The sequence below is a fragment of the Capricornis sumatraensis genome, chromosome 1, assembly GCF_032405125.1.
Source record: "Capricornis sumatraensis isolate serow.1 chromosome 1, serow.2, whole genome shotgun sequence".
Taxonomy (NCBI): domain Eukaryota; kingdom Metazoa; phylum Chordata; class Mammalia; order Artiodactyla; family Bovidae; genus Capricornis; species Capricornis sumatraensis.
The window spans coordinates 32124487-32141101 of NC_091069.1; the positions used below are offsets into that span (position 1 = coordinate 32124487).

At 36.7% G+C, this 16615-nt stretch overlaps 1 protein-coding gene across 1 annotated transcript in view; it reads left to right on the forward strand.

Moving 5' to 3' along the window:
* Nucleotides 1-16615, forward strand: part of NCOA1 (nuclear receptor coactivator 1) — a 106981-nt gene that overhangs the window by 9136 nt on the left and 81230 nt on the right. Inside the window, exons 2-4 of the mRNA XM_068983236.1 lie at nucleotides 278-383; nucleotides 7065-7231; nucleotides 13445-13542. Coding sequence (XP_068839337.1) covers nucleotides 295-383; nucleotides 7065-7231; nucleotides 13445-13542 — 354 coding nt within the window. The 5' untranslated portion in view covers nucleotides 278-294. The remainder of the gene's footprint in view (nucleotides 1-277; nucleotides 384-7064; nucleotides 7232-13444; nucleotides 13543-16615) is intronic.

Here is a 16615-nt window from a genome sequence, read left to right on the forward strand (position 1 = left end):
TTGATTATTCTAGGAATATTTTCATCCTAATTGATCTCTATGGTCTTATAAAGGGTGACTAATTTTATTTTACAGGGATGGAGAAGAAAGTGTAGAAACACTAATAGCTGATGGCTCTTGTGCGTTTATATAAATGTGGATGCTTTTATGGTGGCTGTAATTATCCACTGAGAAACTGCAGTGTTTAGATATATTCTGACATAAAGGGAGCTTTCTGTCTCCTTACGGTTGGAAAGTTCATTAAGGTAGGTTTCTTATCATTTTCCTTCCTTTTTAGGTGTGAAGTTTTTCAACATGAGTGGCCTTGGGGACAGTTCATCTGACCCTGCTAACCCAGACTCACATAAGAGAAAAGGGTCACCATGTGACACACTGGCATCAAGGTAGGAACGCTCTTTCTTAGTCTTATTTCTGACGCTCTTTCTTAGTCTTATTTCTGACAGAGCTGCTTTACCATTTTGTCACTTTCGAGCTTGCTTCATCTGTAAGTTTACCGGCCTGCTCTGAGTCCCTTATACTCAGCATGTTCTCTTCCTTCCCCAGGGCTGGTTTGCTCCCTCTAGATTTCCTGTATTCAACACCTGTGCATTCTCCAAATATCAGTGTAGTCATTATTTTTAAAAAGGGAGCCTTCTCTTCCTTCCATAACTACTAGGTCAAACGTCCCCTATTCGTGTATGTATTTCACATGTATTTTTAGAGCTATGATCCATAATTTCAGGGTTTTACTAGCTTGTATACTTATTTAATGAGTCCCATGGCTTCTCTGCTACATGCTGTACTGCTGTAAGAACTTGGTCCTCGCTCACCGTTTTATCCCTAGTTCCCAGCACAATGTGTAGCTTATATATAGTAAGGCCACAGAAAGTATTTGGCAAAGGAATACATAAATCCACTGTACATTTTTTAACTGCCATCTCAGTACCTTAGTGGGACAAAGAAATATTATTAGTGGGACAAAGAAATAAATTGTTAATATCAGGATTTTAAAGAATGAGTATTTTTAGAATTAAATATCTCTGTTTTAACAGAACATGGTCATCTGAAATAGGCAAAAGAGAGTTATTGCTAAGGAGGCTCTAATAAATGCCAGATAAAGATAGAACTTCAGTCAGATCAAAACAGCAGCTTCCTACCGGAGAGAAGAGTGGGGATTTTATTCCACTCACCTCTGAGGATCTGGAGCAAAGTCTCTCAACCGCCACACTATTGACATTGTGGACAAGATAATTCTTTGTTGTGGGAAGCTATCCTGTGTGTTGTAGGATGTTTAACAGTATCCCTGGCTTCTACAAAATTAGACGCCAATAGAATTTTATATCAGTTATGATACCAAAATGTCCTTCCAGTTATGATAATCAAAAATGATAATCCAAACATTTTCAAATACCTCTGGGGACAGAGAAAGCAATATGGCCCCCAGTTGATAATCATTGATCAGAGTATAAAATAGCAGAAGACTCTTCTTTCATTGGATTACATGCATTTTTCTCATGGGGCAACCAAGAAAGAATTTTTACGGGAGATTGCCAGGGTTTCAGGCTGGGGAAAGAAAAGTGACTACTTCTGTTGTTGAATTCAGAGAACTGTTATAGAGCGATGGTAACCTAAGTACTCATAGTCAAGCCTTTGTTGTCAGAGTTAATGTTCCTGTTTATTTCTTATATGTCAGTCCTTCTTAATCTAAGAATAAATAAACAAACATATTGTGTTTTAGGACTTCCCTAGTAGCTCAGCTGGTAAAGAATCAGCCTGCAATGCAGGAGACCCCAGTTTGATTCCTGGGTCGGGAACATCCCCTGGAGAAGGGATATGCTGCCCACTCCAGTATTTTGGGTATTCCCTGGTGGCTTAGCTGGTAGAGAATCTGCCTGCAATGCAGGAGACCTGGGTTCAGTCCCTGGGTTGGGAAGATTCCCCTGGAGAAAGGAACGGCTACCCACTCCAGTATTCCAGCCTGGAGAAGTCCATGGACTATATAGTCCACGGGGTTGCAAAGACTCAGACATGACTGAGCGACTTCCACTATTGTCTTTTACTTGAAATTTTTATTTGCGGGGAAATTTTTAATCTATAAAAAAAATTAGAGACTAGGAAACTACCCACCACATGTAATTGATAATATTTTGTCATATTCTTAGTATTTTGTTAATATAATATTGTGCAGTTTTAAGTAAAAGTAGTAAAAGGGTTAATGATTAAACTGATTTGTCTCTAATTCTTTGTCTGTTTTTAATGATTATGTATATTTATAAGTATCCACGAACAATATAGAATATTTGTTAAATTTATACATTATATAATACTGTATATATTTTTCTTTAGACATAAAGATACATAGATTTATTCAGTTCTGTTAACTTTTGATAAATATTGTATTACACAAAATACCATATTTGAAGAATCTGTTTCCCAACAGCTAGACATTCCCTATGGGTAAATAGCCTTTTTGTTACAAATTTTCATTCTTACAGCCAGCACTACAGCAAACATGAACATCCTTGTACATACCTACTATTTTATACATAAAACTTTCGTTAGAATCTGTGTACCTTTTTATGTTAACTGTGTTCTTACCAGATTATTTTTCAAATGACAGTCATTGAGAGTTGCCTTTTTTCTTGCATCTTCACCTCACTATTTTTTCCTCACTTTAAGTTTTTGCCATCCTGTTGGGTGTGGGGTTATAATTTTAAGTACATTTCCCTGATAAGTAGATAAGTTGATTATGATTTTTGTTTTTATTGCTCCTTATATTTTCCCTTCTGTGAATTACCTGGTTGTATCTCTTGCCCATATTTCTTCTGGGTAGTTTGTGCTTTGCTTTTTTTTTCCTTTTTTATTTGTAAGAGTTATTTTTAATTTTCTAGTTAAATTTTTACTCTTTTTTGCTTAAATTTGATGCAAATATCTTCTCCCAATCTGTTGATATCCCATAGAACCTAGGATTTTCATATGTCAAGCTTTTTAGGGTCTTGTCAAGAATTTTTCCCTCTATTTCAAGGCCTTAAATGTATTTTTATACATTTTCTTCTAATATGCATTTAGAATTTTAAATAAACAAGCATTTACATTTATGGGATAAAAATGTAACAACCTATATTTTTTTTCCTATATGGAATGTCAGTGGCTATAACCATATCCATTTCCTGCTTTTGTGCTCTTACCTTCATCAGAAACCAAGTTCCTGCATAGATAGGGATCTGACCTGAGCCTTCATATGATAGTTGCCATGCTCTCTGATGGGGCAAGTCACTCTTGCTTGTTATTTTTCAAAATTGTTGTTCCTGTTCATGGTCCTTTACTCTCCCGTACAGATTTTAGAGTCAGTTTTTTGTTTCCCTTGATTTTTCTTCCTTGATGGGATTTGAATTAGAATTCCATTTGCTTTTATAAGTTAAACTGGAGAGAACTGACAGCTTTATTTTGTAAATTCTAGAGTGTTGTTATTTATGAATATAAAGGCTTCTCCTTTATTCAGTTCTTCATTGATCTTAAATAATAGTGTATAATTTTCCCCTTTGAATGTCTAGCCCATCTTTAGTTAGATATATTCCAGGGTACCATAGGATTTTTATTGCTTTTAGGAATATCATTTTGTCTATTGCATTTTCTAATTGGCAGTTATTCGTGTATAGGAATGCTAATGATTTGGGGATTTTGATCTCATATCCGTCCATTGTTCTAAGCTTTCTTATTTGTTTTAATGGCTTTTATCTGCAGATCATCTTTGATGTGTGTGTGTGTGTGTGTGTCTATAATCACATCATGATGAATATCAAAATTTTTATTTATATATATGCATATATTTCTCTTCTTAATTGTCTTAAAAATTATTATCCTTGCACATTTGCTTTAAAAATATTTGAAAACATAGTCTTTGTCAGGTTTATAAGTATGGGCTTCAATTTTAATTAAGTGATTTTTTTAAAATTTAGTTAACTAAAATTTTGTGATTTTGAAATTGATGAGTTTGTACATGATTACCATCTTATAATGTTTCTTTTGATTTTGTTATTGTATACTGTCACTCCAAACAGATTGCAAACTAATTAATTATAAAGAGCATATGTTAGACCTCAGGGTATTGCCAGCCCTGTGTACAGGAGTTCTAGCTAGGGCAGCTTCTCAGTAATTGTTTGGTGGGGTGAGACATCTCAAGTATCCTTCCTGTTTCCTCTCCATTTCTTAGCTCTTCGAGGAGAAATGAGAATTAAAATGCCAGTTTTTAAATGGTGGGTAGCTGTGGGCAGTGCTTATTTAACATTAACAATTCAGCAAGCGCTGTATTAAATACCTACTATTCAGCCAGCACCATGTGCTTGATGTTTGAAGGATATAAGTGTGAAATATGTTTCCTGTCTTCAAGGAGCTTACAAATCTAGTCAGTCATACCACTCATTCTCTTTCTTAAACCCTTCTGGGCTCTCCTTTGCCCTGAGAATAAATAATCATAATCAAAGTGATGATAATAGATAATATTTGTTGAGCTAATGATATGTGGCAGGAACTCTGCAAAACATTTCTATGTATAATACCATCTTTTTTAATCCTCACAAATCCCTAGGAGGTAATTAATGTCATTATCCCTATTTTACAGATAAAGAAATGGAAGCTTAGAGAAGTTAAATTGCTGTTAAGTAACTTGTCCAGGGTTACTTAGCTAGTAAATGATAGAGGAAGTTTGAACTTGTGTTTGTAAGCAATCTCCTGTGCTCTTTATTATGGTGTATACAAGCCAAGAGCCCTGGTGAACCTACTGGACCTTATCGTCCTGCCCTTTCGCTTCTAATCATCTATAATTCAACTATCTTGAGCTACTTATTTTTGCTCGCACTTTTACCTTTGAAAAACCTGTTTTTTCCTTTTAGGAAACTAGCCTCTCCCTACCATTAGGCTTAGACATCTTATTCTCTAGATCTAGGTGCCATCTCTGTGTGCTTCTATAGTATTGTAAATTTGTCACAAAGTAGCTTCTTTGTTCTCCCACTTATTGGAGGCTACATCTGATTTACTCCTGGGTTGTCAGGACACAGTACCTGGTTATCTTGCACATGATAAAAGTATGGGAGCATTTGTTGAAAAAGCTAATGAGGTTAAAAAAAAAAGATGCAATACTTGAGAAGTTAACTTGTAGTAGTATTAACTAGCATGTACATAGTATCAGTGGAAGTAAAGTGGGTTAGTGAGAGGAGAAATGTAGGTGGCCCAAAGCAATGAAGATGTCTTTTCTGTTAAGGTAGAATGTCTTTTTCTCATGTCCACCATTTCTTCAGTTTTTAACTTTATTTGAAAAAAATGTGTTCTCATTTTCCCTTCTTGCTTATTAGTTATTCCATTTCATGGTGATTTTCCTCATTTCTTTCTTAGGTCATTTTATAGACACCTTGCCATTTCATTACTTTTAGCTTCTTGCTTCCTTTATCACCTCTCTGTCGGATCCTCCCCAATTCTATTACTTTTATTTTTCCTTTACTCAACAGTGGTTTCCAGAACTTCAGTTTTACATAAAACTTAATGTTAAAAACAGATTTGGGAGTTCCACGAAATGAATCCAATTTATTTCAGTTGGTATTTAGACCAAGAGATTTAAGCAAGTCATACTTTAGACCGAGTCTACTAAGTAAACCTAGTGTCAATTAGTTTCTCTAAGGTAAAATCAAATGTGTGTGTGTGTGTGTGTGTGTGTGTTATGTTATGTTATTCATTTTCTTCATGCCTCATTTTCAATACTTTGTTGTGAAATTTGTCAAAATATCTCACCGTACATACTTGCCTGGGAACATTGTAAGATAAAGTCTTACTGAGTAAAATGGGATTAATTCCTTAATGAAAGATTTAAACGTTAAAGATAGAATGTGTGATTGTTATAGTTTTAAAATTTGATTTTATTTTGGGATGTGTGCCATTTTGTAGTGTTTTGTCTTACGTAGATAAATACATTTGATCTTTGTTAACTTGGTTCTTTTCAACTTAACCATGCTGTTATATAAATGCTATTGCTTTTATAGTTTTTTTTAAATTAGGAAAAGTAAGTGATAGTTTAATTGTTGCCAGTTAAGAATTGTTTAGCAACTGGTTTTTCCCTCTTTCACCTCTTTTTTTAATACCATTTGTATATGGAGTCAAATGATTTTGATTGATACTTATAAAACTGAGAGCTACTTGTGAGCAAATTTTCTTTCTATATTAGTTTGATAATAGAAAAATTCACTGAAAGTAATGCTTTATTGTCTTTGTATGTGTTAATAAAATTAAGTGCCTGATGACTTGGTTAAATAAACAAGGGGTAAACAAAAATGAACAATATTCACTTACTACATTTGAGTGAATGTAAAATGCTAGTTGTTTGCACTGTTATCCTTTATTCTCATTATTTTCCTTTAAGATAAATTGAGTTTAATTTTATTTACTATATAATGAGAGCTTATAAGCAGATTTTTTTTTCTATTTCTTTACAACAAAGCAGTATATGAAAGACATTGTTCTTTGTACCTTTGTCTCTAATTAATGATTTACTATGCTTTTATTTTACTTTTTGGAAGGATTTTTTTTTCCTTTTGATAGGGACCAAGTAATGGTCTGATTATTGTAGGAATCAAGACTTTATCAGATTTCCAATTATAATTTCTTTGAAATCTGGGTAGTCAGCCTGCTTAATTTACAACAAACTTAAACTTATTTGAAAATTCAGATTTTCTATTTTTAGGGAATTATTATTTAGAATGCTTAGTAATTTCAAATGCAACTAGTATATGTACTGCCTGGTTCTTTTACTATCTAGTATTTACTGATTATTTGAAAGATTCAGTGTGTATATATCATTGAGTAATATATCTGTGATAGCAGTCATTCTCTTTATGTATTTTAGCCAGAATTGTTTTCTGCTCTTTGGCATTTTGTAGTATGTTTTTCAAATACAAATTTAGATTTTTTTCTAAATCTGGCTTTACATTCTAGATGAAAATAAGAATTGCTGTAAATATGTAAGTATCAAATACTTGATCAGAGAAGGAAATATGGTGGTAGAAATGTACAGTAACTGGATTTTCTTTGTGTAACAGCACTGAAAAGAGGCGCAGGGAGCAAGAAAATAAATATTTGGAAGAGCTAGCTGAGTTATTGTCTGCCAACATCAGTGACATTGACAGCTTAAGTGTAAAACCAGACAAATGCAAGATATTGAAGAAGACAGTCGATCAGATACAACTGATGAAGAGAATGGAACAAGGTAGGAAAATAAACAGAAAAACCCTCTGGCTGTGTTCTTTGTTATTAAGACATTTACAGTATGTGATTTTACTTTTTATTGCTAAGAAATGGAATTAATTTTGTAATTTTATTAAAGAAGCAGTTTTGGGTAGATAGTATTTATTTTAGAATGTGAATCTGAGACCCTTCTTTTACCACAAAGTGGCTTGTTATCTTGAGAACTGGTTGCCTTGAAACTTTTGAAACCCAGAAGAGTCAGATAAAACTTAGTGACTCAACAATAGCAATCATATGGAATTAAGCCAGGAGATACACATTGTGGTGTCGGACCCGAGGCTCTGCATAGCGTTAAAAGACAGCAGCTCAGAGGTAGGAGAGTCCCTCCATCTGAATTTAAGCTTATCTCTGCCTTGGCTGTGGTTAGGGGGAATAGCCTTCTCTGAGAAAGTGAAGAAGAAGTGAAGTGAAGTCACTCAGTTGTGTCCAACTCTTTGCAACCCCAGGGACTGCAGCCTGCCAGGCTCCTCCGTCCATGGGATTTTCCAGGCAAGAATACTGGAGTGGGTTGCCATTTCCTTCTCCAGGGGATCTTCCCAACCCAGGGATCAAACCCATGTCTCCCACACTGCAGGCAGACTCTTTACTGTCTGAGCCACCAGGGAAGCTCTGAGAAAACCTTGGTTTATTTTTATGGCTCATGTTTATACTATTCATCTTTACTGGGGACCCCACACCATACAACCCCTGGGTTGCTTACCAGAAACAAAGGCAAAGTGCTTTGAAGGAACATCACCATATCGTACCCCATCAGATTCCCAGAGGAAAAAGTGCTCCTGAGGGAGATTGTGTGCTATAAACTTATGTAACACAAGAAATCATCTGCAGTGAGTAAGAACACAAACAACAAACAGAAGGAATAGGCCCTGAAGAACTTCATGCTAGCAGCAGCATTGTGAAAAGACTGAACGAATAGTCTGTTTTAAAATGGTTAAAGTGATAGGATTTTACGATTTTAGGGGCTGGGTAGTCTAGTGACTCAGAGAAGGCGATGGCACCCCACTCCAGTATTCTTGCCTGGAGAATCCCAGGGATGGCGGAGCCTGGTGGGCTGCCATCTATGGAGTCGCACAGAGTCAGACACGACTGAGCGACTTAGTATAAGCGGCAGTCTAGTGACCACTGATTCAGCAGACAAGAGATGCTGGTATTCTAGGTCTTCAGAGGGGAGAGCCACCCAGAGGCTGTATGGCCCCTTCCCTGCTGAATGTGGACACCTGGACAGGCTGGCTCATCCTCCCTCAGCCGAAGATGGGAGGATTCTGAAGATGGGGAAATGGAGTAGTCCAAAGGGAAGGACACGTAGACACTGACACTGGTATCGGTCCCCAAAGGAAAAAGTCAGCTCCTTGCTTTGTCCACACCCTTCACACAGCTGCCAGTCAGGATTTTAGTACCTTACTCTTTAATGTGAATAAAAATCCAGGTATTTGAGGAAAGTCTGTAATATAAAAGAGAATAAATCAAGCAAACAAAAGGGAAAGAAAGGAACTCAGAGGAAGCAGAGATGATACAGGGAACAAAAGAAAAATGTAAAGCCATCCAGCAGTCTTTCACCAACAAAAGGGAGGATATATCATCTATAAAATGCTATAAAATGCAACATTCAAAGCAAATAACTTTTGGAACTTAAAATCAGGATTGCTGAAAAAAACTCAAGCCCATTACCTTGTTTTCTACTCGTTGCCCCCTCATTGTGTCGCCTGCAGCCATTCCAGGCACATTTGCCTCAGGTCTTTGCACTTGCTCTTCTCTCTGTCTGGAATGCTCTTCCTTGGATGTACATAAAGCTTAGTCCTGTATCCCTTCTATGTCATGGTTCAAATATTTTTTCTAAGTGAACTTGTCCCTCACTAACTTGTCTAACACACATACACATGTGTGCATACACACACAAACACCTTTCTACATCTTCCTTGATTTATTTTCCCCACAGTACTTGTTACGTCTAACATATTATACATTTTGTTTGTTTATTGTCTGCCTACCCTCACTGGAGCTCCATGAGAGCAAAGGTTTCTGTTTGTTCACCACTGTGTCCCTAATACCTAAAGCAGTTCCTGGGTACATAGTAGGCTTTTCAGTGTGTATTTGTTGAATAAAAGGATAAAGTGTTGAAAGACAATTTGAAGAAATCCCTTAGAAAGTAAGATGAAAAGGCAAGCAAAGGAAAGCAAGAGAAAGATAAAGGGTAGAACATATCATTAGTCCCAGGGGAAGAAAAAAACAGGCCAACTAGAAGGGAAGAAATTATAAGAAGTAATACAAAAACAAAAAAGTTCTCAGAATTAGAGGCTGTGCGTTTCCAGGTGGAAAGCGTACATGTCATGTGCAGCACAATGACTAAAGAAGAAAGAAGAAGACCTCACACCAATCCACAGTTTCTAGACACCAGAGAGAAAAGAGAAAGGGAAAAACAGACACATACTGGATTACTTTCAGAAGGATCCAGATTTCTAAATAACAACACTGAAAATGAGAGTCCTGGACCTAGAATTATGCGTTCATCCAAATGAAGTATGGGTACAAAATAAAGACAATTTTCAGACATTTAAAGCCTCCAAAACATTATCTCCTATGTACTTGGTTTCAGAACTATCTATCAAGGGCTTCCCAGGCAGTTCAGTGGTTAAGGCTCTACTTCCAGTGCAGGGAATGTGGGCTCAGTCCCTGGTCAGGAAACTAAGATCCCACATGCTGCATGGTGCAGCCAAAAAGTAAAAATTACGAAGAAATATCTATTAAGACCAAGGTAGTAAACCAAGAAAGAAAGGCATTGGATCTTAACCCAGGGAAACCGTGGAATCATAACAGAAGAAAGGTAGAAGGAAACCAAGGGTCACAGTTGAGCAGCAGACTGAAGAAGTAGCCAGTCCCAGTTGGAGGACGCAAACAGAGGGCTCCGGGAGGAATATGTCCATGGGGAAAACAGTGGGACTCATAGGAATATGTGATGACTGAGCAAATTGAGAGGAACTTTTCAGTCTGGTGGAGAGTTTAGAGATGAGTCAGACTTCACAGAAAAACTAAACCATAAAACATGAGAATTGTAAATTACAGTACATACCTTGACTCATTTATGGACTGTATGTAGCTATAGTAACATAGATATTAAATACTGACTGCTCTAAAAATTATTGTAACTATATTAGGAGGATATAAAGAGGGAAAGTGTGTGTCTAGATGGTTGATGTAAGTAAATTATGATAGCATGTTAATAGATTGTCTAACATGGACACAATCAGGATGTAGCAAATAATCATGTTATTGAAAAATAAAGAATGTATTAGTTAGGATACAGGCAAGGCTATTATTTCAAGAGACCCAATGTACAGTGGCTTTAACAAGATAGTCTAGGTGTGTGTCAGATGTTCAGATTCCTTCCATCTCTTGGGCTGTGCCACTCCTAGGGTATTGCCCTTATCCATGTCAAACATGGCTCACCTGTGCACGTCCCAGACGACAAGAAGGGGAAAGAAAACCGGAAGGTATGCTTCTTTCTCTTTGAGGACAAGACTCAGAAACTGTGTGTCACTTCTGTTCACATGCCTTAGGCTGGTCGATATAGCCACTTCTAGCCACTCCTGCCTTAAGTTTTGCCTAAAATTTTATGTTTTACTTTTCATGCATAGTTACTTCATAATGTACTTGGCTTTGGAAGTTTATATTCTTTTGGAATTGTTTCTTTTAAGAAACAACAACAACAAAAATCTGTCTTAATGTTACACATACATGAAATGATGAAGGAAGTGTTTCTTAGAACTAGATGAGAAACTCCCATGCTATAATAATTTAAAAATAAATAACCCAGTTAAATGAAGTCGCTCAGTCATGTCCAACTCTTTGCAACCCCGTGGACTGTAGCCTACCAGGTTCCTTTGTTCATGGGATTCTCCAGGCAAGAATACTGGAGTGGGTTGCCGTTTCCTTCTCCAGGGAATCTTCCCGACCGAGGGATCAAACACGGGTCTCCCACATTGCAGGCAGACGCTTTACCCTCTGAGCGACCAGGGAAACCCAATTAATAAATGGGCAAAGGCTCTGGATAGAAATTTCTCTAAAGAAAACAAAAAAATGACCAGTAAGCACAGGAAAAACATACTCAATATTATGAGCCATCAGAAAAATACAAATCAAAACCACAATACAAATACCAGTTTACATTGCTAGGGTGGCTACAGTCAGAAAGACATAGCAACAAGTGTTGGTAAGGATGGGAGAAGTTGGAACCCTCATACAGTGCTGGTGAGAGTATAAAATTGTGCATCCACTTTGGAAAACATTCTAGTAGTTTCTCCAAATATTAAAAAGGTAGAGTAATTATATAGCCCAGCAAGTCCACTTGTAGGTATATAACAAAGAGAATTGAAAACTTACATAGAAATGTTCATAACAGCATTATTCATAAATAGCCAGTAAGTGGAAGCAAATTGTATATCTATCAACTGATCAATGGGTAAATAAAATAAGGTATACCTGTACATTGGAATATTATTTGGCAGTAAAAAGAGTGAAGTACTGATACATGCTTCAACATCAATGAATCTTGAAAACATTATGCTAAGCAAAAGAAGCCAGTCACAAAGGACTACGTATTTTATGATTCCATTTATATAAAATGTCCAAACTAGGCAAATCTGTAGAAATAGAAAGTAGATTAGTGGTTGTCTTGGGCTTGGGAACGTTGGGGAATGGGGAGTAACTGCTAAAGGGTGTGAGATTTCTTTTGGGGGTGATGAAAGTGTTCTAAAATTTATTGTAATGGTGGTTGCACAACTCTGTGAATATACTAAAAACCATTGAATCGTATGTTTTAAATGCCTGAACAGTGTGCTGTGTGAATCATAGCATAATAAAGCCGTATTATAAATACTAAATGAGATAACGTTTTACGCCCATTAGGTTCCCCAGAATTAAAAACTGTGTTGTTATCAAGTATCAACATACAGAAAAATAATAACACTTGTATGTTACTGGTAGTAAGCCTCTTTGGAGAGTAATTTGTCAAACTTAGGTAATGTTGAAAATATACAGGACCTGCAATCCAGCAGTTTCACTTCTAGTATTTACCCTAAAGAAGCTGTCACAAATCGCCAAAGAGAAAATACGGAAAATAGTTTATTATAGCACTGTTCGTAGTAGTCAAAAGGCCTGCCAGTAGGGGACAAGGAAGTCAACTGTGGGTTATTCATGCAGCAGTTCAAATATATCAAATTTATAAGTATCAGTTCAGTTAAATCTCAAACATAATATTGAGTGGAAAAATAAGTTGAAAAAGTCTGTATGTTTTTATATAAACATTAGACACAAAACAGTACTGTATTTGTACAATCATACATATGTAGTTGAAGTATGAAAACATGCTTAGAACTGCTTTCAGAACAGGTTACTTCTGGAAAGGGACAGAGGTGGAATGGTGGTAGAGCTGTTTGTAACATTTTATTTATTTAAAAAAGAAAGACCTGAAGCAAATAACGCTTACATCTGTGAAAAATGAATGACGGATATGTGAATATAGCTATGTCACTTTATGTATTTTTTGTAGTATTTGAAATATTTCATATTTTGAAGTGAAAAAAATGAATCTCTGTATTCAGTAATACCATATTTGGTTTTTTTGGTGAGCTAACCAGTCTGACCAATTGGAAACTTTTATATAAGTATTGTTGCTACTTTAAGACAGTGGTTGGACTTTTCAACATCTCCACACAAAAGAATTCCAAATTATTTAGCAGCTGTTGTTTTATCAATCAGAGCTCACAGAGTCATATCGTCACTCTCTCTTCGGTGGCAATTGATCAGCTCAGAAAAGGAAAAAGAAAAATATAGGAATAATTATTCTTTTACAATTTGCCCATTTTTTAAAAAACTTTTGGAGTAGACTTTTTTAAAAAGGTTATATATTTATACCATTTTTTCTGTTGAAACACTGTACTTGACAGGTCAGAAAATTCAAATTTTCCTGCTGCCACTTATTAGTTGTAAGATTACTTCACCTTTGTGAACCTCCATTTTATCATCTACAAAATGAGTATAATTAAGATTAAATGTGAAAGTGCCTAGATAATGAGTAAATGTTATTTGAATCTGAAACTAGGTGAATTTTTGTCTTCATGAACTTGACATTGTGGAAATGAGCTCCTTTCAGATGTGTGACTTTGTTTCTTTGTTACAGAGAAATCAACAACTGATGATGAAGTACAGAAATCGGACATCTCATCGAGCAGTCAAGGAGTGATAGAAAAGGAATCCCTGGGGCCTCTTCTTTTAGAGGTAGGTGTTCTCATTGACTCAGAAAGTGATCAGAATCTTTGTTCTAGCCAATCTGATTTTTTCCTTTATCTTCCTTATATTTTACATCCAATTAATAAATTATAAAACAAAGTAAAATTTTAAATAACTTTTAATGATTATTTTAATCTCAGAAACTATTTTGACAGTTGTTATCATTTCAGAATCAAATGCGAGGAACAGACATGAGAAATTTTCATAAAGGCATTCTAATGGTCACATGGTAAACTAAAGAAAACTGGCTTTGCTGTTTCTTTATGGTAGTTAGGACTAATTGGGAAAATAAAACTTCTGGAATTATTTAGCTAGCTAGTGCTAATTCCACTGTGCTGTGTGTTTAGTTGCTCAGTTGTGTCCGACTCTTTGCAACTCCATGGACTGTTGCCCGCTGGCTTCTCTGTCCATGGGGATTCTCCAGGCAAGAATACTGGAGTGGGTTGCCATGCTCTCCTCCAGGGGATCTTCCCAATCCAGGGATCAAACCCAGGTCTGCCAGATTGCAGGCAGATTCTTTACTGCCTGAGCCACTAGAGAAACCCAGTTCTGCTGTAGGATTTTACTTCTGAATAAGGGATGCCTCGTTTTGTTACAGTAGGTGTTTTCTGACTAAGAATTTTTTAATTATTTATGTGACCATTGTAAGGGAACTTACTATTTTAACAACTCTCTGTCACACTTTTTAAAATGAAGAACTTTTAATCTTGAATTACTTTGTAGCTACTTTGTAATTTTCACCTGTTTTTTCCTATCTAATCTTTATTCCCTCTGTTCTCAACACGGATGTTTTGTTTCCAAGCAGGTTCGTCACCTTAAGTGCTCCCTGCCATGCATGAATGTTTAAAAACATACATATGTGTGTATATATACACACGTATTCCCCCAAAATTAGGCTTTTCTATCTCTCGGCCTAATTTTATTTTTTATATATCTATATTTATTATATACATACATGTATGTAGCTATAAATATGTGTATTTAAATCATACATGTATTTTTATATTATATATAAAATAATTTCTTCTTTCCTCTCCCACCTCAAGGTCCTTCTTTCTGGTGAAGTCTTGCTAACACTCAGACTTGTATAGGTCTCTTGATTTTCTAACTCCTTCATACATTTTTTCCTATTACCCAAACTAATCCTCTGTTTTTATAATAAATAGAATTCCCTCTACCAACACCACTAATTTGAGAATATTCTCAGCATTCCCTCTTTTGTAAAACTTCTTCATAATCCCCTTTTATAAAACTATCTCTTCTCTCTGGCTGCTCATTAGCCTTTTTTCTCCGGTTTCTTTTTCTTATAGTTCAGTTCAGTTCAGTCATTCAGTCATGAGACCCCATTCACTGCAGCATACCAGGCTTCCCTGTCCCTTACCAACTGCCAGAGCTTGCTCAAACTCATGTCCATTGAGTTGGTGATGCCATACAACCATCTCATCCTCTCTTGTCTCCTCCTTCTCCTGCTTTCAGTCTTTCCCAGCATCAGGGTCTTTTTTTATGAATCAGTTTGTCACATCAGGTAGCCAAAGTATTGGAGCTTCAGCTTCAGCATCAGTCCTTCCAACGAATACTCAGGACTGATTTCCTTTAGGACTGACTGGTTTGATCTCCTTGCAGTCCAAGGGACTCTCAAGAGTCTTCTCCAACACCATTGTTCAAAAGCTCAGTTTTCTTTATGGTCCAACTCTCACATCCATACATGACTACTGGAAAAACCATAGCTTTGACTCTTTCTTTATCTGCATCTTCAATGTTAGCTTCCCGCAGGTTCTTTTGGCTCTTTTCCTTTTGTTTTTTATTCTGTGCATATTTCCTGGACCATTTTATCAATATCTGTATCTTTGTCTATATGATGTTTTTGTGTGTGTCTGTGTCTGTTAAAATACCAAAGGGGGCTTTCTGATTTGAAATGCTAATGCTAAATTGCTCAGTCATGTCTGACTCTTTGCGACCCCATGTAGCCCGCCAGGCTCCTCTGTCCATGGAATACTCCAGGCAAGAATACTGGAGTGGGTTGCCATTTCCTCCTCTAGGAGATCTTCCCAACCCAGGGATCGAACCCATGTCTCTTAAGTCTCCTGCACTGGCAGGCGGGTTCTTTACCATTAGCACCCCCTGGGAAGCCATGAAGTCTAAATAGTGAACCTAAAACAGATTTGAAATAGCAGACACCAGTTCTGACTATGTTTTAAGCAAATGTGGGCTTTCCTCATAGCTCAGCTGGTAAAGAATCTGCCTGCAATGTGGGAGACCTGGGTTTGATCCCTGGGTTGGGAATATCCCCTTGAGAAGGGAAAGGCTACGCACTCCAGTATTCTTGCCTAGAGAATTCCATGGACTGCATAGTTCATGGGGTTACAAAGAGTCCAGCACGACTAAGCCACCTTCACTTTCACTTAACCAAATGTGAATTCATTGGGATACTATTTTGATACACAGAACCATGCTTAGAAATAAGGTGAAACTAAGGCATCTTGGTCTTCCTTGGTAGCTCAGTTGGTAAAGACTCCACATGCCACGCAAGAGACCTGGGTTCAATCCCTGGGTTGGGAAGGTTGCCCTGGAGAAGGAAATGACATGCCACTCCAGTATTCTTGCCTGGAAAACCCCATAGTCAGAGGAGCCTGGTGAACTATAGTCTAATGGGTTCAAAAAAGGTCTGGACACAACCTAGCAACTAGGCATCTTAAGGAGGCTAGAAAGGAGAAGCTATACAAATGGTCTCTTTGAAAGATCCCTCTGGACAGTACTCTGCTGCCAGAAGGAATGTGTTCCAACCATGTACATTCTGATTGTAATTCTTCTCAAGGTTCATATTTAGGGAGGAAGTTTCCCAATGGCCTGATTAAGAATCCCATGAGACTTTATTAAATGGGGAAGAAGTAACTCCTCAAAGGAAATCAGACATTCTCTGAAAGGGGAAAAGGTAATTATAGTTAAAAACAAATAAGCAAAGACCAAATGATACGATATGTACCTGTAAGTCACATAGGTATGTCTTTAGCCCAGATCTCTCTCCACAGCTTCCCTTTCATTATATCCTATTGCCTTTTCA